This window comes from Psammomys obesus, unplaced genomic scaffold (assembly GCF_907164565.1).
Source record: "Psammomys obesus unplaced genomic scaffold, mPsaObe1.curated_primary_1811, whole genome shotgun sequence".
In the NCBI taxonomy this organism is placed as follows: Eukaryota; Metazoa; Chordata; class Mammalia; order Rodentia; family Muridae; genus Psammomys; species Psammomys obesus.
The window spans coordinates 247840-270483 of NW_026586589.1; the positions used below are offsets into that span (position 1 = coordinate 247840).

Below are 22644 nucleotides of genomic sequence, written 5' to 3' on the forward strand. Positions count from 1 at the left end.
ATATATATATATATATATATATATATATATATATATATATATATACAACATTTCAAATTTCATTACATTTTGAGATGAATTGTGTCATAACAATATATATGACCTCCTCCTGGAGAACCTTTCCATGAAAACAGTCAGATGAGAGGATAGCCACTAGGGTTCACAAGCAAATTCCTTCCTGCCAGCTTTCTTCATCCCCAGCCTCCTCTTCCTCCTCACAGCCTTCCAACAAAACCTCCTACTGAGCAGCTCACTTCCTCTGAGGCACCCAAGACTAAGATGGCACAGGCTATGAGAACCCATCTCCATATCAGTTAGTGTGTCTCCTCAGAGCCTCACTTTTCATGGTTCCTTCCTCTTCCTCATCCTCCGTGTTGATCACCATGGTGCCCAGCTGTGACGGCAATGTGTCACCATGCTCAATCATAGTATTGGCTCCATCGCTCATTGTACTGGCTACTCGGACAGTGCCCATCTCATCACCAGTGGCTCGAACCATTGTGCCAGAATCCATTTCATCCTCCTCCTGCAAGTGAACAGAATCTTAACCTGAAGCTAATTTAATCAAAAGGTTTTGAATTTTCTGAATTATTGTTACTCACCTTGGGACAAATAATATTCCTGGATTTGATACCTCTCCAAGTTGTATACACACCTTGGAAGCTGAAAAGCTCTTATTTACTAGTTATGACCATAAAGTCACTCTGTGACAGCTGCATATCTCATCTAAAGCAGCTTCCTCCTTCTCCCTTCTCATCTGACTTCTAGCACAGACCTAAGAAGCTGACACAAGTACCCTTGGAATCTCAAAATCCTGGGTGACTCCAGAATAAAGTATGAAAATTTTAGAAGACCTTGGGAAGACCAAGTCTCCAACTCAGAGATGTCTGTCCATCTGTCCACCCCACCCCCCAATAAATACATAAATTGGATCTTCAGGGGCAAAATAATAAAATGTGTTTTAAGAAACAGTGAGCAATGAGCAAGCAAAGACCTAGCAACATAGTGTCCAGCAACACTGAATGAGATCCAGGACAAAGTGCTATTAGAGTCTCAAGCTCCAGCCTGACGCACCTATCTCACTTCTGTGGCATTCATGACCTAACAAGCATTTACTCCTGAATCCCACCACAATGCCTGCCACTCACTGAGTTTTCATCCTCTTCCTGGTCCACTTCCCTCTGCTGGGCTTCCTGGCGCTTCAGTTTCACATCCATGGCTTCGTTTATTAAGTCTCGCAATATTGATACTCCTTTGGCACTCTTGACGAATGGGTGCTTAAGTAAGAAAATAGAGAACAAGTTAAACCATCTTTTGCTTGTTTCCCAAGAGAGGGTTTCTCTGTGTAGTCCTGGCTGTCCTGGAACTTGCTCTGTAGACCAGGCTAACCTCCAATGAGATCCTTCTACCTCTGCCTCCCAAGTGCTGGGATTAATATACCACCATCCGGCCACAATTTTTACTTTAAAACAGTGCATGGCACATAGTAGAAATCTGGCAATCTTTGTCATATAAATCAGTGGATCTAATTTTTCTCTTCAAACCTGGGTAAACTAAGCCACACTCACTTCACAACTCTAAGGAGACAAATGACCAAGTGGACCTGTGCCATTTCTGTCTCATCTAGAGCTTCTTTTGTCTTTATTTCATTGAGAGTCTGTCTCCCCTATATCAGTTCCAGCATCTTAATTCAGGTGCAGGCCTGAGGGCAGGCTTCTTTACCATCCAAGATATCTTATCTGGCACTTTTTATGTTTTCTGTCTTTGTGGAGCAACAAGAAGCCCTGGTAGTTAACGTTACATCTAGAAAGTTACCTATACATCCAAACTTACTGATAGTACCCACATTTCATCCTTGGAGAGATAGTGCATCCCTGTCCCTAATTGCCAACAGGGTCTACGTCTCCAAACCTTTGCTAAGTACTCTAATGACTGAAAGGTTCTTCAGCATCTGGTGGAAACCACAGAAGACTCTTCCATAAACCTCTGTCATCACTCACCCAGGCAGATTTGTTAATACACTCAGAGGAGCCAGGTTGTTAGCAGGATATCACATGACCTTGTTCTCTGTGTTTGCAAAGTATTCCACTCTTACACGCACATCTGGCCTGTTATGACTTAACATCAGTCTTGAGCTATTACCACCCACTCATCTTCCTGGTGGTAGAAATGTTTCTGAGGTTCTTACCGCTCTTAAAATCTAAACTCACATGCAATGCACTTCCTCCTATTACTGCTCCATTCTGCAAGTTAAGTATTTTTATGTCCTTCCATTTCAATAGCTTTAAACCTCTCTTGTGGCACCGAATGTCTTATACCTCATTATTGTCCCCAAAGTGACTTAGCAGTGCATGAATGGCTTGGAGAGCTGACTTATACCTGCAGGAGCTGTGTGGCTGTGGCTCTCTGCTCAGGGCTTTTTACCAGACACTGCTTCACAAAATCCATGAAGTTGTCCGACCATAGCTCTGGCTTACGGAATGTGGGAGGAGGATTTGTAGGAATCATGAATATTGCCTAGATTTAAAAAAAAATTAGGCAAAATGAAAATGACACTCCAATACAAACAACTATAATTGCTTGGTAAAACGATTTTTCACTTATACAAATATAGCATGTCCACTGGAGCATATCAACCATAGAATCTGGTAACTGCTCTCCTTCCCTTTCCCTTGCTCACACGCAGTACTGTTCTAAACATTACACTGTCAAAAATAAAACCTTTCCTGTGTGTGTATGAGAGAGAGAGAGAGATAAAGATGCAAGCGTAGTATTGTACATGTCCGTGCAGGTGGGGTACAAGTACATGTATGTGTGTGTGTGTATGCATGCAATGGCAGCCAAGGATCAACATCAAGGGTCACTCGTGAGTGGGGCCGTAGCTTAGTGTTAGAGTAGTTGCCTCACAAAAATTAAACTCTAGGTTCAGTCCTTATTACTAACAAAACAAGAGTGTTATTTCTCAACAACCATCTTGTTTTTGAGTCTTGCTGAGACCTGGAGCTCAATGATGAGGTTAGGCTGCTCATCAAGCCCCAAAACTCTATCTGAGTTTCTCTGCCAGGGCTGGCATTATAAAGATACATCATCACACCTAGCTTTTTCTGTAGGTGCTAGAGAATGAACTCAAATCCTCAGGCTTGCAAGACAAACACTTAAGTGAAACATCTCTTCAGCCTCAAACAAGTTTGGGCCAAAGGGCAACCATACCACATTGGTTTCAACCTGGAAAGAGACCACCTATGAGAATCTGTACTCCAAAGACAACTTTAGCCTCATAGTTGTTCAACTTTCCTCCTTCAGAGCCACCAATGAACATCAGCAATGACAGTAATGAGATCGTCAACCAGAAGTCCTTAAAGTCACAAAGGAGTTTTCAGTCTCAACCTACAGCAAATGATTTTTTTAAATCTGTGTGTGTGTGAGAAAGAGAGAAAGAGAGGAGGAGGGAGAGAATGTATACATGGTGAAGAAAAAAGAGTAAGTGTGGTACTAGGGATGAATGGAGGCCTTGGATGCCAAGTAGGAGCTCTACCACTAAGCTATCTTTACCCTCAAATCATCACTCTGCAGGAAAGAAAAACTAAAAATCAAGCTACTGTAATAAAGTACATTTAAATTCTACATTAAAAGACCAAGGTTATTACTTATTTCATTAGGGCTGGAGAGACTGTTCAACAGTATCACATACTGCTTTTGCAGAGGACCTGAATTCTGTTCCCAGCATCAATGTCAGGCAGTTCACACCACTTGTAAATCTAGCTTCAAGGAATCTGACACCCTCTTTGGCCTCCAAAGTTAGCACACAATTAAAATAATAAATCTTTTTAAATGACTATTAACTGTTGAATTTTAAATAATGGAAACCCCCACCCCCACTTTATGAAAAATAAAACTCTTTGCATTAAACAGTTTAAATACTCTTTTGTTTGTCTGTTTTGTTTTTCAAGACAGGGTTTCTCTGTGTAGCCCTGGCTGTCCTGGAACTTGCTCTGTAGACCAGGCTGGCCTAGAACTCAGGGACCTGCCTCTGCCCCCAAGTGCTGGGGTTAAAGGCACCACCACTACTAGCTTTCTTAAACCGTACTCTTTAAATTTAAAGGTTTAACCATGCAAATGCTCCACTCCCTGCCTCTTTAGTCTCACAAAAAAGAAAGGAATTTGTCTTTGGACATATGAGTACTTTTTTTAAAATAGCTCAAGTCTTTTGGTGAAAGAATGAATGAATTAAAGACCAAAAAGAACTGGTCCGGGAGGCCTGAAAAGGCTGTGAAGTCTCTGTGGGGTGGGGTCTTTCAACAGAGCTGCGTGTACTTGGAATGGGTAAAGCCTAGGAACTCCTTAGGGTATCAGCACTGAGACAGTCTGAGGGGAGGTGCAGCTTGTGAGTCTTAATGCCTAGGCAGCTGTAGGCTGCAGAACACAGTCACAAGACAGGCTCTGCAGACTCACAAACCAAAATACAGAGTTCAAGCATGAAAAAGATAATATATGAACCAAAATGGTTCATAGTGATGTAAGTGCAGAAACACACTGAAGAAAACACTGTAACAGTGGCATCTGACACTTGGGGCACCCAATGGGGAGTCACAGAGCATGATTAAATAGCAAGCCCATATGTTTACAAAGCTACAAACGTGGTACCTGAGTTATTAAAAGATATATATATAACAGGTAAGTCAACTTACACATTTCTATAGCCTACACCCTTCAAGGAGACAATCAAGACATACACTCTAGAGCAGAGAATGAACTACATTCAAATTAATTATTGACTACATCTAATGCCAGGGGAAGAACATCACCTACAGTAAGTATTTATCACTATATAAATTAGTTCATTTCCTGTTTGGAATGCAATCAAGGAAGTTGCCAAATTGCTTTCTCCTGGTAACCAGTAACTAAATACCCAACAGGCTTTCTGTCTCCTTACCCTCATTGGATGGATATCAGCATATGGAGGCTTTCCTTCAGCCATTTCTATGGCAGTTATTCCCAGGGACCAGATGTCCGCCACGCAGTTGTACCCAATCTCCTGAATAACTTCAGGAGCCATCCAAAATGGTGTTCCTATCACTGTATTCCTCTTTGCCATGGTATCCTAGACATGAGACATGAGACAAGTCACTAAAGAATATCAAATGAACAAGAAATGTCAAGATTCTCAATCAATCATTAAAATTAAAAGATTTAAACCAATACTGATAAAATCATAGGAAATTAGCAACCGGATCACTGGAACATGACATAGTACAACCTCACAAGCGGGCACTATTTAGTAAACTTTTAAACATTCATACTTACCTATCCAAGTATCATTCTAGAAATCTACCTTACACACAAGGACCTCAAAACATGCACACAGATTGCAAAAGATTTGTAGTAAGAGAAGACAGACCAACTAAAGTGACTAAGCTAGGTACCTTAATTCCAACTACTAGGGAGGGCCACTTGAACAATGGAGTTCAAGATCAGGTTGAAAATACTGTGATACTCCATATCAATAAATATATTTTTAAATCACTTAACACTTGTAACTTGAGTTATATAATAATTAAAAATAACTTTTTTAATTGACACACAAGTACCTAACATTTGTAATAACCTGAGTCCTCAGGGAGATGAGGTAAAAAGATCACTGAGCGAATTCAGGGCAACCTGTACACAGTAAGTTCTAGAATGGCCAGGGCCCTAGAACGAAACCTAGTCTCAAAAACATAAATAAGTAAAAGCCAGCCATGGTATCACAAGCCTTTAATTCCAGTACCCAAGAGGCAGAAGGAAATGGATCTTTGTGCATGCTTTCTAAGGCTATCCTGGTCTACACAGCAAATTCCAGGACAGCCAGAGCTACCTAATGACACTCTATCTCAAAAAGAAAAATAAGTACGTATTACAAAAGATATTTATATAGTGAAAGACAACATTAAAAACTTTCTAAAGAGGGGCTGGAGAGATGGTTCAGAGATTAAGAGCACTGGCTACTCTTCTAGAGGTCATGAGTTCAATTCCCAGCAACCACATGGTGGCTCACCACCTATGATGAGATCTGGTGCCCTCTTCTGGCCTGCAGGTATACATGCAAAACACAACATTGTATAAATGATAAATAAATAAATCTTTAAAAAAAATTCTCTAAAGAAGCAAGCATGCTGAACACTCACATATAACCCACACACATGAAAGACAAAAGCCAAAGGATCTTAAGTTTGAACTAGCCAGGACTATACAGCAAGCCCTTATTTCAAATGGAAATAGGTATAGAAAATAGGTAAGCTACTGCAACACCAAAACAAACAAACAAACAAAAGTTTACAAAATAATGGAAACAGCTTTACTTCTGTAAAAACAAAATAATGATGACGACGATGTGACAACCAGCAAACAGAACCGCCCGCCCTAGGGTAGCAGAAGAGCAGCCTCCAGGGAAAAGCAGCACTATTGACAGCAGTCACGTGTCGGAGGCAGCATCTCTGATTTGTTTTCTGTTTCAGCCTATGTGACACTCATGTGCAATTAGAAAGATCATTTTAAAGCTTCGGTATTAGACAGCAGTAGCAAGTTTTCCCTGTGGTGCGAAGAAGGGTGTGTGGTACTTACAGCACGCTACACTGACAAGCGTGTGCACACTTTACCAGAATGGCCTGGCCCCACTGAGAGCCTTGCTACAACTCACACCTTACAGAGAGGACTGTCAATCACAGCAAAGATGCAAAAGAACCTCCCATCCCTATTCCCGCGCTCCTGAAGTGCCTGTGACTTAGGTGACACCAGTCAGGAGCAACAACTGGTGTCACCTAAGTGACACTTCTGAACTAATCTCGCACTGCCCAGCATATATAAAAAGCCAACAAAGGAAACAACTTGGGCTTGATCATGTCCTTGCCTCTGAAACCTCAAACTTTCTGGGATGTTTTCAAATAGTGATTCCCAAAGTTGTTTTTACTGGAGGACTTAAACCAGAAATAGATACTTCCATAACAAAAAAATGTTTTGAAGATAAGTGACCAGTGTATCTACCCTAACCTCCAGTTAGATCTACATTAGCGTGTTACTCAGTACAACAGAGCAACAGACAAGTGAAGTCCAGAAAGAAACTGTGCCACATACAGCTATATATGCACACAATCAAAAGCCAGTCAGCTCCATATGGCACACAGACAACTTGAAATGCTTTCACAAACTAGCATGCAAGGGACAGAATATTCCCACACTACAAAGCACTGGCTAAGTGTAGTAGCACACACCTTTAAAGCCAGCATTTGAAGGTAGAGGCAGGAAAATCTCTTTGAGTTCAAGGCCAACCTGGTCTATATCAAAGATCTAGACCAGACAGTACTACGTAATGATAATATGTCTCCAAAAAAGAAAAAAAACTAAATCTATAAAAGTCTAAAGTTAAATTCTACCTTATACTTTCACCAAATTAAGTTCAAAGAAGTTAATCCCCAAATATAAAAAGACAAAACCCAGACGAATTCTGCAAGTATAGATGAACTGTTATATGATGCTGGAACAGAACACCAAAGACAAAAATCCAACGGGGGGTGTATATGTGTGTTCATGTGTGTGTGTGTGGAGAGAGAGTCACTAAGGGGCAAAGAGATGCTCAGTGATTAAGAGCACCTCCCTGGCCTTCTGGAGGATTCAAATTTCTCTCCATGTGGAATGTCTCAACCACGTATGTAACTCCAGCTCCAGGAGATCCCAAGCCTTCTTCCAGCCTCCACAGGTACCTGCACTTACACACACAAATAATCTTTAAAATAGAAATTTGAGATTTCTGTGGGTTTTTCTTGTTGTTATTTTGTTTTTGTTTTTTGAGACAGGGTTTCTCTGTGTAACCCCGGCAGACCCGGAACACACTCTGTAGACCAGGTTAGCCTTGAACTCAGAGATCTGCCTGCCTCTGCCTCCCAAATGCACGGACTAAAGGTGCGCACCACCACTACCCAGCAAGACATCTGTGTTTTTAAGCCCATCTCAAAATAGAAGACAACTAGGAGAGATGACTGTTTCAACCATGGAAGATGGGTAAAAATTTAACAGTGTCTAATTTCTCTCTCTCTCTCTCTCTCTCTCTCTCTCTCTCTGTGTGTGTGTGTGTGTGTGTGTGTGTGTGCGTGTATCTGAGTGTGCCCAACTCAGATACACCCTCTGGAGACAGAGGCAGAAAGACTGACACAATTTTAAAACCAGGCCAACCTCAGGAGGGAAGGAATTCCAGAGTGATGAAGCATGTACTTGGGAGGCAGAGGCAGGGGTCTATGAGTTTCACAGGCCACACAGAGATACACAGTAAGACCATGATAATTAAATAAATAGGCATTATTCTAAGGACAAAATCAAAGAAATGCTAAAACAAACCTTAAGCATCCTGATATTGACCACAGAAGGACCTTGTGGCAGTGGGAACTTAGAAGCCAATGTCAGTGAGCACCCACTATGTAAGAGGGGAAGGAGCTGCATCAGAAAGTGAGCATGAGAGCTAATCCTGTGCTGCTATAAAGCAGGAGGCTGAGACAGAGGGATGGAGCCTAACACCAGCCTGAGTTACAGAAGACTGTCTCCATAACAAAAAAAGAAACTAATTACAGATTCCTGTTAAAGATTACAGACTGAACAAATACTTTTTTTTTTCATTTCTTCCCCAAACTGTCTAAAAATGCAAAGCAAACCACAGAATTCTGTAAGCTGGGAAACAAATGGCTGAATGGTAACTAACCGAACAGGCAATCAAATGGACATATGAGTCGGTCACTGGGAAAACTGAAAAACACCCAAATTCCAACACAAACCCTTCCAAACGGCTTAGAAACCACTGGCTGTAAGTGAATGGTACAAGTGGACCTCAGAACAGCAATGCTGGCTGGAGAGATTCTGAAGAAGGATTCAGAAAGCCAGTCACTGGCACAGGCATTAAATCACAGCATTCAGTACACTGAAGCAAGGGGACCAAGAGTTCCAAGACAGCTAAAGCTATCCTGCAAAACTTTCTCACAAAAATAAGTGAACGTATATAAAGAAAGGACACTAGAGAATGGCTTGGTCATTAAGAGCACTTCTTACTCTGTCAGAGGACCTGAGTTTGTTTCCCAGCACCCCATCAGGCAGCTCGCAAATGGCTGTGACTATAACCCATGTGGCTCCTCTGACTGCCCCAAGGGCACCTACACTCGCGCACATGCCCACACAGACACACAAACATACACATAAACAAAAGTAATAAAGATAAGCTGGCTATCATGGTACACACTTTTAGTCCTTGCTCTTGGGAGGCAAAGGCAGGCCAGTGTCTCTGAGTTCGAGGTCAGCCTGGTCTATATAGCAAGCTCCAGGCCAGCCTTGCTACATGGTGAGACCCTCTCTCAAAGAATTTTTAAAAAATAATAATAAAACATTTTTTAAAAATAAACTATATAAAATGAAGCTGCTCCCACAGGAAGCACTGGGGGGGAGCACTGTGAGGCAAGAACAATGTTAGCATTTCTGTGCTCAGTCACCATCACCACCACATCCCAGAAGGCAGCCAGCAGGCCTGCAGCCTTTGGTAGGACAGCCACAGGAGACCCTGACTTAACAGCGCTGGAAGCCCAGCCAGTTCATTATAAGCTATGGTCATACTTTGAGTCAAAAAACAAACAAACCAACAAAAATCTTTTTGTCTTTCATTTCTTTAGCAAAACAATACATGTTCACTGCAAATGTTTGAGTGGTTTTGGGTGGGGGGAGGTGCCATAGGAATCCTCAGGTGCCTGAGGAGCTGAGCTCTAACCCAGTGAAAGCTAGGCTTGACAGCCCATCTGTAAGCCCTATGTACCTACTAGAAGATGGGAGGTGGAACACAAGAGAACTTCTGGGATATGCACCACAAACAACAAAACAAACCCTGTCTCAAGCAACATGAAAGGCAAGGACTGAAGCCTGGGTTATTCTCTGAACCCCACATGCTTGCCTCACCATAGGATGCAGGCATCCACACTGTAGTCTCTCTCTTCCTCTCTCTCGCGCACGCTCTCTCACACACACACTTTTTAAAAATGAAAACTAGCAATAAACAAGCTCAGTGACAATGTAGGCCACAATATATAAAAATCAACTATACTCCCATATAGTAACAATGAATAATTTGAAAACAATGAGTGTTCCAGTTAAAATAGTATCAAAAAGAACAAACTACTGAAGAATAAACTAACCAAATTAATGCAAAATATGTAAATACATACCATACAAATGATATAATATTGATGAACAATCAAAGACCTAAGGCAAATGCAAAAACATCTTGGATCTATGGATCAGATGACCTAATAGTAAGATGATAATATTTTCTTTTTTTTTTTTTTTAAAGATGTATTTGTTTATTATTTATACAATGTTCTGCCTGCTTGTATGCCTGCAGGCCAGAAGATAGCACCAGATCTCATTCTAGATGGTTGTGAGCCACCAAGTGGTTGCTGGAAACTGAACTCAGGACCTTTGGAAGAACAGCCAGTGCTCTTAACCTCTGAGCCATCTCTCCAGCCCTAAAATGGCAATATTTTCAAGACTGGCTCACAACTCAATACAGCGTTCCAAAATCCCAATGATCTCTTTTGCAAAACTAACCTACTAATCTGAAATTCAGGAGAAACATAAGATCCCCAAAGAGAAAAACAATCTTGAAAGAGGACAAAGTTGAAGGTCTCACATTTAACCAAAGCTGTAAAGTCAAGACAGTGGAGAATCGACATAATGACCTACCCATAGGCCAACAGAATACAACCAAGGTCCCAGAAATAAGCCCATACTTGACTTTCATCAAGTACCAATACATAATTAAACAGAAGAAAAACTAAAGGCTTATCAACAAATGGTTAAAGTAAGTTGTCAATGATCAATTATAAATACACAAAAGAACGTATCTGGATACCTACCCTCATGGCATGAAAATTAACTCAGACCTCAAAGCAAATGTTAGAGCTAAAACCACTAAACATATAACAGATCTTACAAGGTCACAATTTCTCAGCTACATATAACACCAGAAGCACAAACAGCGAAAGAAATAGAAACTGAACATCACCTAAAGTTAAAAGGTTAGTTACGACAGGCACACACCTTTAATCCCAGTACTTGGGAGACAGAGGCAGGCAGAACTCTATCAAAGCCAGCCTGGCCTACATGGAGAGTTCTAGACCAGCCAGAGCTACATAGTGAAACCTTAATAAAAAAAAAAAAAAAAAAGGGGGGGGGGGGGGCTGGAGCGATGGCTCAGAGGTTAAGAGCACTGACTGCTCTTCCAGAGGTCATAAATTCAATTCCCAGCAACCACATGGTGGCTTATAACCATCTATAATGAAATCTGGTATACTCTTCTGGCCTGCAGGCATACATGTAGGCAGAATACCAGAACACTGTATGAATAATAAATGAATCTTAAAAAAAAAAAAAGAGTATTCTTTTAAAAAAAAAAATAATAATAATAATAATAATAACAATAATAATAATAATGGCGAGCTCTTTGACCTCCCCACCCCCCAAGGGAGGAGTGGTCCTGCTAGGCCACAGAGGAGGACTTTGCAGTCAGTCCTGAAGATACCTGATAAAATGGTCAGGGAAAGGGGAGGAGGTCCTCCCAATCAGTGGACTTGGAAAGGGGCAGGGAGGAGATTAGGGAGGGAGGGTGGGATTGGGAGGGAATGAGGGATCGGGATACAGCTGGGATACAAAGTTAATAAACTGTAACTAATAATAAAAAAATTAAATTAAATTAAAAAAATAACCATAAAATTTTTTTTCCCTCCTGTTTTGAACAGTTCTTTTCCTCACTGGCAACCACTAATGAGAGAAATCAAGAGCCAGCCCTGAAGCAAGCAAGAGTGCTTCTGGTACAGCAGCTGGGCTGCCGGATGGGAGGCTCTGCCTTGCTGAAGGACAGCAGCCTGGTTTAATCTGTCCTTTTATGTATCAGATATGCCAGACCTGAACTCATACTCATTTATGTTAGTTTTCATTTTTATAGTAGTTAAACCACGGAATCTGAAGCCCAGAAAAGTCTAAAACTCCTAATAGCCCTATGATAAATCCTACAGATTTCTAACACAATTAAACCAAGTGTTACATTAAAAAAAAAAAAAAAAAAAAAAAGAGGGGGCTGGGATGATGCCTCAGTCAGTACGCATTTGCCATGTAAGCCTGAAAACCTGAGTCCAGCTCTCCAGCCCCACACAAAAAGCATGGTGCTACAGCATGCCTGTGATCTTTAACTATAGACACAGACAGATTCCTAGAGCCCACTGGCCAGCCTATCTGAACCAGTGGCTGGCCTCCTTATCACTGATGGATGTGTCTCAGAAAGTAAGGCAGAGAACAAATGCAACAATCAATATGGACTCTGGCTTCCACAGAACGCATATATGCACATGTGCCAACAGGCATACACACAGGCACACATATACACACACACACAAATGAATAAATAAACTCACTTAATAAAACTCCCTTCTCAGGGCACAGCCTAAAGTATTGATACAAGTCACCATTTCTACTTACTGTAAGTTGACCTGCGACTCCAAAATCTGCAAGCTTTGCATGGCCTTCTGTGTTTAGCAAAATATTTCCTGCCTTGATATCCCGGTGTATTTTTCTCATAAAATGAAGGTATTCTAGTCCCTTAAGAGTTGATTGCAATATTGTAGCTATTTCATCTTCTGTTAACTGAAAAACAAACAAACAAACAAACAAACAAAAAATAGTAAAGTATCAACACTATTTACATTACACATCAGAAAAAGGAAAGTTACATCCAAACTCATGCACAGCTGTTTCCGGCATGCTGTTTTTCTGGCTGTTCCTTGCAAGCTCCAGTCCCTTGGGCTTTCTCACCTGCCTATTCTCTCTACCTCTAAGGCTCTCCATCCGTACATCTATACTGCTTGGCTTTCTTCACTGTCTGCCCAAATGTCACTCATCAGAACAGCAGAGGCCTCCCTTCTCCATATCTGGGTCTTTCTCTGTTCTTGTATCTTACCTTGTCAGCACAGTAACAGTAACTATGTGGTCTTCCTTATTACAGATATACATGCCCCCCCCCCAAAAAAAAGTCTCTTATTGCTTATTCTTGTAGCCCTGCATCGAACGGGAACTGAACTAGCTCTAGAATGGTAGTGCTGGAGGCTGACACAGGCTTCTGACCATCAGACTCAAATCCTAAACAAACCCATCAAACTCTCACACAGCTCCTGGTGTGACAAACAACTCACATTCAGGAGGAAGCTGTAGACAAGAAGGACCCAGGATTAGAGGACCCAGCCTCTCTTATACTTTCATTCTAAGACTTAAATTTGCATAATGAGAACTAATAAAGAGAGAAAGCATCAAACCAAGAACAAAAAATGAAACTCGATGGAAATAGTTTAATGTGTAGAAATGTACAAAAGGAGACTAGCACATTATCAGCAGCAATGACAATCAAAAGAAGAAATGCATTTGCAAGTGAACTGGAACAGCAACTACCCAGAGAACAGAATTGGGAATTTAAAGTATCTCACAGGTAGTCAAATCTTAATCCAATTAATCGTGACTTTTTAGGTTTTAAATACAGCCAGCATCCTGGATTTAATTATAGGGTGATTTTCTGCTTAAAGTAAAAGTTTTTCCCTCGTGTGGGCCCCTTTTTAGTTTCTCGGCATTTTCCCTTCCGTGTCACCCCCATGCAGAGACTGTTTATAAAGCAGCAGAAGCTAAGACCCATGTCAGAGAGAGCAGACAGTGTCTGTCATTCTCAGCCTGGGCAACCTCACTTACTATAATACCCTCATTCTACCATGACTTTTTTTTTTTTTTTTTTTGAGACTGGACCTATCATGATAAGTATTTAAAGTTTTTATCTTTCTGTGGTCATATTTCTTCAAATTTAAATAATACTTCTACTCCTCTGTGGCTGGCAGTAGTCACACTAAGTAGTTTTTATATAATACATAACAAAATAATAAATAATTAAGTCATGTAGACTAAAAAACAAGTATTAAGTTATCAGAAATTGCCATCAGAGTTAATTCTGGACTACTGAGATGCAGGAACAACTCAGTGCTGCAAGCAAAGCCCCGGGGCTTTAATTTTAAATTAACAAATCAATCAAGGTTTTGGGCTTCTCTTTATTTCATTTTCTGAGATTATTTTTATATCATCTCCCCTTTCCCTTTCCTCCTCCAAAGCCTCTCAAGTACCCCTCCTTGTTCTCTTTCAAATTCATGGCTTCTCTTTTTATTAACTGTTGTTGCATTCATATGTTTATGTGGATATAGATACATTACACACACACACACACACACACACACACACACACACATATATATATATACACATTCCTAATACATAAATATAACCTTCTTCATCTGCATAATGTTATTTGTACACATGATTTCAGGGTTGACCATTTGGTGCTGGAAACATATTATCAGAATGCTATTCTTGGCTAAAAAAAACAAAAAAAACAAAAAAAAAAAACCTCACTTTCTAATCAAGAAAACATAAACTCTCAAAATAAGAAAAAGAAAATGATATAAAACAAGATTTATAACTGGGTTTCAAAACAGCCCTACCTTATATAATATTTCATGGTTTACAGTATATTTTTGTACCCTTAAGTTAATTCTTACAACATTGCACACACCTAATATGGGGATGCTCACTTCTATTCTTAAAACCAAAATTTTTCCATTTCGACAGTCTACACAGAAACTAGAATTGGTTTTCAAATCACATGTCAGATGACTCACTCACTTCCTAGAACCTAGACATGCCCCCTCTGTATCTGGACTAAAACTCCCCCACATCATCATGACCTACAAGACCCAACATCATAAAGCCTGTCCACCTGTCTAACCTGACCTCCTGAGGACCCCTTCTCTAATCCCTTCTGTCCCAGTGGCTGTTACCTTCCCACCATCTGGGGTGGTATGAATAGGTATGGACCCCATAGACTCATGTGTTTGAATGGCTGGCCCATAGAGTGGTACTATTAAGAAGTGTGACCTTGTTGGAGGAAGTATGTCACTGTGGAAGTGGCCTTGAGGTCATATATGCTCAAGCTCCTCCTGGTGTGACACACAGTCTCCTTCTACTGCCTGTGAATCAAGATGTAGAATTCTCAGCTCCTCCAGCACCACGTTTGCCTGCACTCTGCCATGTTTCCCCACCATAACAATCATGCACTAAACCTCTGAACTGTAAGCCAGCCCCAGTTAAACGTTTTCCTTTCTAAGAGTTGCCTTAAGCCATGTTTCACAGCAATAAAACGCTAAGACAGAAGTTTGTACCAGGAGTGGGTATTCTGTGATAGGCCTGACCGTGCTTTTGTTTGAAGAATGTAGTTTGGACTCCAGATTAGGAAAGCAGTGGGATGCTTTAAGTGGGGCTAAATGGGCCGACCTAGTAGGAACATGGAAGACAGTGGTGCTGAGGGTGATTTGAACTGTTGGGGCCTGGTTCAAGAGGCTTCAGAGGGGAAGAATGTTAGTATGCAGCCTAGATACTATTCCTGTGATACTTTTGCTAAGAATGTGGCTGTTCTATGCCCTCGTCCAAAATATTTGCCTGAGGCTAAAGTGAGGAGTTTTGGATTAATTGCATTGGCAAATAAAACCTCAAAGCAGTCTAGTATAGACTGTTGTGTGGTTACTACTGTTCACTCTTATTAAAAAAAAAAAAAAAAAAAAAAAACACTTTAAAGCTAAGCAAGGAAAAATACAAAATGTATGGTTCACGGAGAAAAGGGGCACCAGAAAATGAATGGTGCTAAAGTCTACGTTTAAGGAGATTAAAAATATTAAATAAAATAAAAAAAAGTGGTGACCTCAGGGCAAGATCCCACCCAAATAAGCTTCCATCCTGTGAAAAGGAATTAAAAGACAGGTTAGATCCAGGCATGGGGGTTCATGCCTTTAGCCCCAGAACTCAGAAGACGGTGGCACGCAGCTCTCTGAGTTCAAGGTCAACCTGGTCTACAGAGCAATTTCCAGGACATCCATGCTTAGGCAGTGAAGGTAACTACGCACTACAAACAGAAAGTTGGTAAAGATATAATTAAACAAGGGGCCAATGTTCCAGCTCCAGCAAGCAGCAGAACTTGGCAGTTTTGGCCACATGGTTCTGGCTTTAGAGTCAAGAATAGAAGAAAGGGGTTAAGGAATCTCCCTCATAACTAAGGAAAGTCGCTGAGGCCAGGTGTGTGGCAGGGGTGTCCCTACATGGAGGCCAAGAAAGGCCACTGTGTGAAGCTGAGAAGGTGAAGCCTGTATTGCCTTAGAGACCTCAAGATGTTAGATGCCAGAGCCATGGGATACCTGCTGAGGAGAGCTGCTAACAGAGAGTGGAACCAGCCCAAGAGAAAGAGTGTGTTGCAGTCAACAAAGCTGAAAGAAGCTAGAGATCTGAAGAGCATTTTGACATCAGACATGGAGATACAGAGTCTAGAGTTTGCCCTGCCGGTTTTCCATCATTCTTTGGTCCAGTATTTCCTCACTGTGCTCCCATTCCTGTTTTGGAATGGTACTGTATTTTCTGGGCCATGACATGTTCAGTATGTGATCCACTTTTTGATTTTGATTTTATAGGGGATTAGAGTTAAGAGATTGTATGAATCTGAAAAGAAACATTGAACTTTTAAACATTGTTGAGATGGTGATAAACTATGGAGACTTTTGAAGTTGAACTAATGCATTTTCAATTATGTTAGGCTAAAATCATTATGGGGGCCAGAAAATAGAATATGGTGGTTTGAACAGGCATGTCCCCAGCCCCATACTCATGTGTAGGGATGCTTATCCCATAGGGAGTGGCCTTGCTAGAGTAGGTATGGTCTTGTTGGAAGAAGTGCATCACTATGGGGAGGAGCTTTGAGGTCTCATATGCTCAAGCAATGCTCAGTGTGACACACTGGCTCCTTCTGCTGCCTGTGGATCAAGATGTAGAACTCTTGGCTCCTCCATCATCATGTCTGCCAGCACACTGCCATGCTCTCCACCATAATGATAATGAACTAAACCTCTGAACTGTAAGCGAGCCCCAAATTAAATGTTTTCCTTTATAGGAGGCTGCTATGGTCACAGTGTCTCCTCATAGCAATGGAACACTGACTAAGACAACAACCTCACTAACTTTTTCCAAAGCCCTTCTCATTACCTGGCATTTCCTTCCTAGTTGCCACCTGTCTTCTTTTTGCTTTCCTACTAGAAGATGTGCTGCTGTAAGCTCACAATGCACCATAAGTTGTGGTCTTTTTTACTTACTACTAGACCCCTAATGCCCGCTGCACTATTCTGCAACTGAAAACTAGAACCCATGACTCTTAGGTGGGATCCCACAATCTCAGGCATGACAAATAGTCTTTTACAATAGGCGTATTCCCTGTTCAACAGCAAGTAAAAGAAGCCACTCTGGACATGCTGGGTAGGAGGACAAATTCAAATCCAAAACTAAACATTTAAAACTCATTCTAGAAGCCAGGCTCCTATAATCCCAGCACTCGGGGAGGCAGAGGCAGGCAGATCTCTGTGAGTTCAAGGCCAGCCTGGTCTACAAAGTAAGTCCACGACAGCCAAGGCTACACAGAGAAACTCTTGTCTTGAAAAACCAAAAGAACAAACCTCATTCTAGAGGCTGGATAGGTGACTCAGCAATTAAGAGAGCACTCTACCCTTGGAAGAAGACCTAGGCTTGATTCCCACCACCAGCACTGTCCAGCTCATCACTGTCTGTAACTCCAGCTGCAGGGTGAGACCTGGCCTCTACTGGCACCTGCACTCACATACACAAACTCAAGGAGCTAGACATGGTAGGCAGAATGACAAAGGATGAGCATGAGTTCAAGGCCAGCCTGGACTACACTGTCAGTTCCAGGTAACTTACTCTTCAACATAAAATCCTATCTCAAAAAATGAAAATTCATCCGCAAACCATGATTTTATAATTGTTTCACATAATAAGAAATAAACAAAAATCACTGAAACTGTCACATTTAGGAGGGAACAGAGCAAGGTGGCAAAGCCCTGTGATCCCAGCACTTGCGCTGGGACAGAAGGATGAAGTAAAAGACCATACTGAGATTCTAACTTGGTTTGAGATGGGAGGAAGGTGAGTAAGAAACAGCAAAGACTCAAGGAAAATAAAAAGTTTGACAGTCATTCCTTCACCTTCAGAAGAAGCACACGAATAAAAGGCGAGAGGAAAAATGACAACAATGCCGTCCCAGCAGCACCCTTCTAGGAGGTAAACTTACCGTCTTGTTTCGGAGCCGAATGATATCAGATACAGAACCAGCTCCACAGTACTCCATAACAATCCACAGGTCTGTGTTCTTAAAGTAGCTGCCATAATATTTGACTACATGAGGGCTGCAGAGAGAAACAATACAAATCACTAAAATATTCTTCAAATATTTTCATTCATTTTGTTCAGTGCATGGGAAGTAATTTCTCATTTCAAAAAAACGAATTATTTCTAGTTAGGACTAGCAAGAGCAATATCCTGATAAAAACATGAAATGGGATAGCTTTTCCTAAAAGGAATAGACAAATTCAAAACAAGGGAACAGTATTTCTAAGTGTATAGTTTATCCTCAGAGAAAAAAGAAAAAAAAAATCTCAAATTCTCAAAAAATTATCTATAAACACAGAATGGTGATAGAAGAGAAATGAGATACACGACCAGCCAATATGAGGGAACCCATAATGGCATACCCATATATTAAACACAAGTCCATGGAACATGTTAGAGGACTACTTAATAAAAAGCACTAATATATCCTGGGACTGGAGATGTGGATGAGCTGTTAAGAGCACTTAATGATCTTCCAGAGAACCTGGAGCTCAGTTCCCAGCACCCACGTGGTGGTTCACCACTGTAGTCACTCCAGTTCAGATGCCCATTTCTGTCCCCAGGCACCAGGCATGCAAACAGTACACACACATACATGCAGGCAAATACCCACATAAAATAAATTTTAAATTAAAAAAACAAAACAAAACAAACAAACAAACAAAACAACAAAATAACATCAGAGAGGGCAGTGAGCTATAAAGCAGTAAAGGAAGCACAGTTAAACTCCCAATGAAACATGGAAAGATAGACACATATCACAATTGGAAGTAACAAAAGCATCATTATATGGTACAGAGAAAGACTATTTAGCATCAAATCTGGAACCTTAGGTCTTAAATTTGAAGAGACACACCAAGTGAAAAATATCTGAGAAGGCAAGTGTCTCAGTAAAATGAACAATCTGTCTCAACAACCTGTAGCATTAACAGCTAGACTGCTGTTGAAAACCAGGCTGCACAGCAACCAAGGATGCTAAAACTACCCCAGCTTCTTTGACTTTCAATTTCAAATCCTTGGGACATATGCCAAAGAAAAACACAACACATAAAATAAGTATTAGTGAAAGCCTACGGTTCACAACCCCATGGATGTGCTCTTCCCTCTACTCCTGAGGTCATTTACTTTACTGTCCAAACACACTGTTGGGATATGTTCTATGCTGTCTGTTCTGTTGACTAGATTCCTTGCACTATCCGTGCCTGGCCTATGAACTCCCAAAAAATTGGAGGGAAACTACTGATACTCTTACTTCAGCCGCTTACCCTAAACCCTTCCCTTACTCAAAATAAAGTAACATAAAAATAAAACAAAGACACAAACCAACAAAACTCCTGGACACAGGATTCTGCCCTGTCCCCTTTTTTGCTGTTGTTTTCTTTTGTTTTAGAGAGAGGGTTTCTCTGGGTAGACTCGGCTGTCCTAGAACTCACTCTGTAGACCAGGCTGGCCTCCAACTCATGGTGATCTGCCTGCCTCTGCCTCCTGAGTGCTGGGATTAAAGGGGGCTTTTTTTTTTTTTTTTTAAATAAGATTTAACACAGGGGAGAATCTTCAAAACATCACTTTTTAGCCCATGATGCTCTTGCAGAGGACCCAGGTTCAGATCCCAATATCCACATGGCAGCTCACAACTATAACTCCAATTCTAGGGGATTTGATACCATCTTCTGGCCTCCACAGTTTTCAGGAACACATGTGGTCCCCATACATACATGTAGGTACACATATAAAAAAGGAAACAAACAAATCTTTAGTTAGAATTATTTCCAGACTCTGCCTACATAAAGCCCAATTTGCAAATTAAAGAGAGTTGAGTAAGTGAATCATATCGAGGGGAAAAAAAGGCAACTTAATTCTGGGGTTTGGGGGGAGGGTCACAGAATGGACACAGACACACAGGTTTTTTTTTATAGTAGACAATAACCACAAAGAACAACAGAAGATAAGCAGCAGCTGTACTTCAAAGTTGGGGGGGACTTAGGTCCCTGCAAAATAATAAGATTCATTGCCCCACACAGTCTACTGCTAAAGCCTGGTGGCCAGGAAGTTAAGAAACTGATGGTCTCAGAACAACAGATGATGTCTCCAGTGCAAAACTTCTTCACCGTCACTCTCAACTCCCTGCACCTTGTCTCTCACATCTACACAGTGCTGGGGTATGCCTCTCCATCAACCAACTCATGTTGTCACGGAACTTCTCAGCAGATCACGTGCTCTTCTGTGGTTGACTTTGGGGCCAACTTCCTGCTTAGAGCTTCACAAATCTTAGTTCCTCAAAAATAAAACACTTAAGTACTCTTGACTCGAATCATACTTAAGATCAAAAAAGAAAGTTAACACCTAAGCAAACATTCTCTTTTTACAGACCAATCTGATATTCTATTCTAGAGCTAAAAGGTATTTAAATTATCTTAGCTATCTGTGTAATAGGAAGTAAGACACAGCATTATCAAAAAAGGAAGGAAAAAGAGAGAGAGAGAGAGAGAGAGAGAAAGAAAGAAAGAAAGAAAGAAAGAAAGAAAGAAAGAGAAGGCCAATACCACCTTCTGCCTCTTCTTCCTAGTCTCTAAAAGGTCTGATTGATGAAGCAGAAAAACGCAAAAACGGAAACTTAATTATCTTCAAAAACAAACAAACTTTCTCCTATTTTTCAGAAAAGAACAAGCATAGTGATTCCACTATGACCTCACCCTTCTGCAAGCATCTCAGCAAACCAATCTGTAGGAGTCAAACTATATGATCACAGCACATGCAGAAGCTCATTCTGTCAAAGGGTGCCACATGCTTTACCTGTCACACTGCTGCATTATAGAGATTTCTTTGATTATCTCCTGCAGGTCTGATTCCACGGGCACTTGCTTGATAGCAACAATCTGGCCAGTCTCTTTATGAATAGCCTTGTACACACTACCATAAGACCTGCAGGTGGGGGAAGGAGACTGGTTAAAGCCAGAGCACCAGGACAGACCAGATGCAGCACAATCAACCCACAGGTCAACTTTCTATCCCAAGTGTCCAATGCTTAGATGCTTAGTTTCAGCCACAAAACTAAAATGGCTTAAGTAGCTGGGGGGAGGGGGGAGATGGCACCCTAAAATCTTACATAAGAACCAGGGTATAGCTCGATGGGAAAGCACTTATGTAGCATGAGTTTAATCTTTAGCACCCAAACAGTCATCACATCTACATGACGATTATCAAATGCCTCTTAACAGCTTCCATGCACTGTCCCTGATGTCTCCTACGCACTGTACATGTTTTTTGAAAATATGTTTTTAAAAAGATGAAGTGATTATTTTTTAAGTAAAAATTAAAAGTTTAGAGGTCACATGATTTATCCAAGGTCACATAAGTGATGAGCTTATGATTTGCTTATGATATGAACCCCATGTACTCAGAATGCAAGGCTTGTTTTCTCTCCACATCAACACTATGTTTCTCTATAACCACTCCTTAGTCCTCTCCTATGTTGCACTGCTTAAAATAGAGAAACTCACTAAAACCTGAGTCTCTTGCGTGACAGTATCAGATGAACAGTGCATACTCAAATCTTTTTGCCTTTTGTTTCATCTTCCCTCAAAGGCTTCTTATCAGAACCAAGGTTCTATGTTCATTCAACTAAAAGAACATTAGATTTAGAACCTAACGGAAGACTGCATCCCACTGCCACTACAGTTATAAATATGAGTTTATATGTTATAAATATATACAGTTATAAATATGAGCTCCCTTATGCCTCAACTATCTTATTCACAAAATGACCAAAAGAAAAAAAGAAAAAAAAACTACCTTACAAGATGGTTATGTTGATCAATGAGATACACCAGAATCTTACATATATTTTTTCCATTATCATCCTGAGCAGCTCTCATTGGAGTAATAGAAAATCATCTTTTAAATTTCCCAAACACGCCAGGTGGTGGTAGTGCAAATCCCAACATTTGGAAGGCAGAGGCAGGCAGATCTCTGTGTGATCAAGGCCAGCCTGTACTACAGAGGGTGATCCACAAAGCCAGAGCTACATGGAGAAACCTTGTCTCAAAAACATGAAAAACCAAAAAGAACAAATAAATTTCCCAAACACACCTGTTTCTACATACTACGTTAGTGGAAAAAAAAAAATCAAAATAAAAGATGTGGCCTAAGATGTCAAAATAACAAGGCATCCTCACTGCCAAAAAGGGATGATCTCAATGTCAAAATAGACTTTGAAAACTTCTGAAAAAGGAAGGAAGGAAGGAAGGAAGGAAGGAAGGAAGGAAGGAAGGAAGGAAGGAAGGC

General features: G+C 40.9%; 1 protein-coding gene across 3 annotated transcripts in view; it reads right to left on the bottom strand.

The window, feature by feature from the left end:
* Stk4 (serine/threonine kinase 4) overlaps positions 1-22644 on the bottom strand; it is a 92289-nt gene that overhangs the window by 59312 nt on the left and 10333 nt on the right. For 2 of the 3 annotated variants that reach the window (XM_055602301.1, XM_055602302.1), the window contains 7 exons: positions 21154-21282; positions 18263-18377; positions 12535-12699; positions 4934-5101; positions 2380-2517; positions 1149-1277; positions 340-526 (listed from right to left, as the gene is read on the bottom strand). In XM_055602301.1, the coding sequence (XP_055458276.1) occupies positions 340-526; positions 1149-1277; positions 2380-2517; positions 4934-5101; positions 12535-12699; positions 18263-18377; positions 21154-21282 (1031 nt within the window). The remainder of the gene's footprint in view (positions 1-339; positions 527-1148; positions 1278-2379; positions 2518-4933; positions 5102-12534; positions 12700-18262; positions 18378-21153; positions 21283-22644) is intronic. The other variant, XM_055602303.1, reaches the window with a different exon arrangement.